This window comes from Etheostoma spectabile, chromosome 24, assembly GCF_008692095.1.
Source record: "Etheostoma spectabile isolate EspeVRDwgs_2016 chromosome 24, UIUC_Espe_1.0, whole genome shotgun sequence".
In the NCBI taxonomy this organism is placed as follows: domain Eukaryota; kingdom Metazoa; phylum Chordata; class Actinopteri; order Perciformes; family Percidae; genus Etheostoma; species Etheostoma spectabile.
The window spans coordinates 6,922,011-6,926,708 of record NC_045756.1 but is presented as its reverse complement, the minus strand read 5'-3'; the positions used below and the strand labels follow the sequence as shown (position 1 = coordinate 6,926,708).

Below are 4,698 nucleotides of genomic sequence, written 5' to 3'. Positions count from 1 at the left end.
AAGGAATACATTCTTTACATTATTAAGTACAGTATGCTCTTAGTGCTGTTTTGAGGCTTTTTTAAATATCGCTTTCTGGAGTTTCCCTTTCTTTCCTTTTATCACTAATACTCCTCCTCCTCCTCCTCTTTCTCCTCCAGGTGAAAACCCTACACCCAGTAGGGACTCCATGGTGGTGGTAACCTTTAAATCCCGTGTTGGAGGCCCGTGGACGGGTCGGATTGTGGGGAGTCAGGGTTTAATTGTGACTCTGGGCATCACACCGACGCCCGACGCCATTGTTGGGAGGTTTCGTACGTACGTGGCCATCGTGGTGGGAACCGGCATGAAGCGAACTAGGAGAAACGCCGCCACAGACCTGTACATGCTGTTCAACGCCTGGTGTAAAGGTAGGAACTCTTCTCCTGTCACCTGAGAGTCAGTTTACAGATGTATCTCTCCCGTCTAGAAAAGCCAAAATTAATCGATTAGTCATCAAATATTAAATGAGTTGCCATTTATTTTTGGTTAGATGATTAATCAGTTTGATTTATTTTTCATGAAAAATAAAGAAAACTTCTCCTTTCAGATAGACAGTGTTGTAATGTAACAAAATCATGCTGTAATTACGTAGAATGTTCATATATCTGTATTTTAATTTATTACTAAAATTAACTAAATGACATGTACAGTATATTTTACTCCGATATATGTCCCTGAAAGCATTACTCTTTGGAGATCTGGTGGAGATCTGAAATAAAACTTCAGTCAACAAAGTCTTTGAAGTCTTCATTCTTTGTGCAAAGAAGGTTCAGTACATCAAATGGGAGTCTTAGAGAAATGACAGAGTGGGGGGGAGCAGGTTCGGGTCCGTCCCACTTTGGAATATTAGGAAATAACAACTTATACATCCACTTTGAAACGTTAAAGTTGAAAACAGAAACTGTGTGAGATAGACACCAGAGTTCTTAATTTTACAAGTTTAGTGAGAGTTTTAGTTCAGGAGTTATTCAGGAAGCTCAATAATACTGTATATTGAAAACTCTCTGTCTGTCTCTCTTTGCAGATGATGATGTGTTTCTTCCTAATGAAGCAGAGCGGAATGAGTACGTCCTCAACGACCATGGTGTGATGTATCAGGGTTCATATGAAGATGTGAACTTTAAGGACTGGGTTTATGGCCAGGTTAGTCTGGATCAACAGAGCACACTGCCACAATAAGCCTGAAAAGCCAGAAACTGTGGTGCCTAAAACTGATTGTCGCCCGTGAGTGCGTGCAGCTTATTAGAGGTGTTTCACCCATATGTCTACAGCTCACTTGAAAAACTGTGTGTTACTGGTTGTAACACACACAGTAACACACTCCCTTCTCAGGTCATCTGGGACAGGTCTACTTTCTGTCCCCAGAGTCAGAACTAAACAGCCAGCCCGGCCGGCTAGAACTCTCCCCAACCGATCGGGCTGTATGCCAAGTCTCCCTTTAGTTCTATTAATTCTTGATTATATGTTAGAATCTGAAAACTATGTGACTAACTACTACTCCCTAACAATATTCGATTCTATGCCCTAACTAGTGATCAAAAAAGTCCCCAGCTGTCTAAACTATTACAACAAAACCAAGAGAGACGAGGTAAAGAGAGCTCCAGCCGCCGGGCCAGAACTCTCCCCAACCGGATCGGGCTGTATGCCAGTCTCCCTTTAGTTCTATTATATCTTGATTATATGATAGATAAATCTGAAAACTATGTGACTAATACTACTCCCTAACATTATCGATTCTATGCCCTAACTAGTGTATCAAAATTAGTCCCAAGCTGTCTAAAACTATTATTACAACAAAACCAAGAGAGACGAGGTAAAGAGAGCTCCAGCCCGGTCGGCCAGAACTCCCCCCAACCGGATCGGGCTGTATGCCAAGTCTCCCTTTAGTTATATTATATGAAACTATGTGACTAACTACTACTCCCTAACAATATTCGATTCTATGCCCTAACTATAAGCTTTATCAAAAAGGAAAGTCTTAAGCCTACTCTTAAATGTGGAGACGGTGTCTGCCTCCCGAACCCAGACTGGAACCTGGTTCCACAGGAGAGAGCCTGATATGAACGCTCGGCTCCCGCTACTTTTAGAGACTCTAGGAACCACCAGTAACCCTGCATTCTGGAGCGTAGTTCTCTCCCAGGGTGTAAGGTACTATAAGCTCCTTAAGATAAGATGGAGCCTGACCATGAAGAGCTTTGTGGTGAGAAGAAGGATTTAAATTCTATTCTAATTTTACAGGAAGCCAATGCAGAGAAGCTAAAACAGGAGAAACGTGATCTCTTTCCTGGTTCCCGTCAGAACACGTGCCGCAGCATCTGGATCAGCTGTAGAGTCTTTATGGATTTTTTCAAGCAGCCTGATAGTAAAGAATTGCAGTAATCCAACCTAGAAGTAACAAATGCATGGACTAATTTTCTGCATCATTTTAGACAGGATATTCCTGATTTTTGCAATATTATGTAGGTGAAAAAAGGCGATCCTTGAAATTTGCTTTAAGTGGGAATTAAAGGACATGTCCTGATCAAAGATGACTCCAAGATTCTTCACAGTGGTGCTGGAGGCCAGGGTGATGCCATCCAGTAACTATATCTTTGGATGTGCGTCCGGAGGTGCTTGGGTCCGAGAGCAATAACTTCAGTTTTATCTGAGTTAACATTAGAAAATTACAGGTCATCCAGGTTTTAATATCTTGAAGGCACGTTTGAAGTTTAACTAACTGATTTTTTCATCCCTTGATTGATAGATATAATTGAGTTCATCTGCATAACAATGAAAGTTTATCAGAATCAGAATCAGAATGGGTGTTTCCTAATAATACTGCCTAAAGGAAGCATATATAAATGAACAGATTGGACCGAGCACAGATCCTGTGGGACTCCATGACTAACCTTGGCGTGCACAGAGGATTCATCGTTAACATTAACAAACTGAGATCGATCTGATAAATAAGACTTAAACCAGCTTAGAGCAGTCCCTTTAATGCCAATTAATGTTCTAATCTCTGTAATAGATATAATGGTCAATGGTATCAAATGCAGCGCTAAGATCTAATAACACAAGTACAGAGATAAGTCCTTTGTCTGATGCAATTAGGAGGTCATTGGTAATTTTCACAAGTGCTGTCTCTGTGCTATGATGAACTCTAAATCCTGACTGAAAATCCTCAAATAAGCTGTTGCTATGCAGAGTCGCACAGCTGTTTGGCGACTGCTTTCTCAAGAATCTTAGAGAGAAATGGAAGGTTGGATATAGGTCTATAGTTGGCTAAAACATCTGGATCAAGGTTTGGCTTTTTCAGAAGAGGTTTAATACAGCTACTTTAAAGTACTGTGGTAACTAGCCTGTTAATAAAGACAAATTGGTTATATTCAGTAGTGAAGTGTTGACTAATGGTAAACTTCTTTAAGTAGCCTAGTCGGGATGGGATCTAAGAGGCAGGTTGATGGCTTAGATGAAGAAATAATTGAATTAAATTGATAAAGATCAAGTGAACAAAGCAGTCAAACATGTATCGGTTTTACAGCTGTTTCTAACGTTCCTGAGTTTAGAGATAAGCCAGTTAAAGGCAGGTCTTGGTGAATTTGCTTCTAATAGTTATAATTTTATCATTGAAGAACCTCATAAAGTCGTTACTACTAAGAGCTATGGGAATACTTGGCTCAGTAGAGCTGTGACCTTCTGTTAGCCTGGCTACAGTACTGAAAAGAACCTGGGGTTTTTCCTATTTCCTCTATCAATGACGAGTAGTACGCTGCTCTGGCATACGGAGGGCCTTCCTATACGTTTTAAGACTATCTTGCCAGGTTAAACGAGAATTTTCCAGTTTGTGGAGCGCCAGATCTTCTCAAGTTTCCGCGATATTTGCTTTAATTTGCGAGTTTCAGTGTTATCCATGGACTACCTTCTTTGTTTTATTATCTTCTTTTTTAGAGGGGCAACAGAGTCTAGGTCATTCGTAGCGAGCCTGCTGCACTATCAACAAAATGATCGATTTGGGAGGGACTAATAGCACAAGATCCTCCGTTCTTTGGGACTTGGTAATGAATTAAATGCTAACGGAATCGCATCCTTAAATTTAGCTACAGCACTATCAGATAGACATCTGTATAGGATGTTTTGCCTAACGGCGTGTAGTTCGCAGTATAAACTCAAAGTTATCAAACAGTGGTCAGATAGGAAGGGATTCTGTGGGAACACTATTATGTTCAATTTCAACACCATATACCAGAACAAGATCGAGGGTGTGGTTAAAACGGTGAGTCGGTTTATGTACACTTTGAGAGAAGCCAATAGAATCTAATAGAGAGATAAACCAGTGCTAAGGCTATCATTCTCATCGTCCACATGAATATTAAATCCCCTACAATAATACTTTGTCCGTTTTTAGCACTAAGTTCGATAAAACTCTGCAAATTCGATAAAATTCAGAGTATGGACCAGGTGCTCGGTACACTATAACAATAGAACTTTTGCATTGATTCCAACTTGGTGTGAAAGACTAAGAACAAGACTTTCAAATGAGTTATATTTAGTTTAGGTTTAGAGCTGATTAGTAGACTAGAATCAAAGATAGCTGCAACTCCACCTCCTCGGCCTGTGCCTCGAGGAATGTGAGTATTAATATGACTAGGGGGTTAACTGTTGTTTTACTGTTTTTAATGCTTATGATTTTTCAAC

General features: G+C 40.3%; 1 protein-coding gene across 1 annotated transcript in view; it reads left to right on the top strand.

The window, feature by feature from the left end:
* Positions 1 to 4,698, top strand: part of LOC116674252 (coagulation factor XIII A chain-like) — a 24,014-nt gene that overhangs the window by 3,988 nt on the left and 15,328 nt on the right. The window contains 2 exon segments of the mRNA XM_032506853.1: positions 141 to 389; positions 1,046 to 1,164. Coding sequence (XP_032362744.1) covers positions 141 to 389; positions 1,046 to 1,164 — 368 coding nt within the window.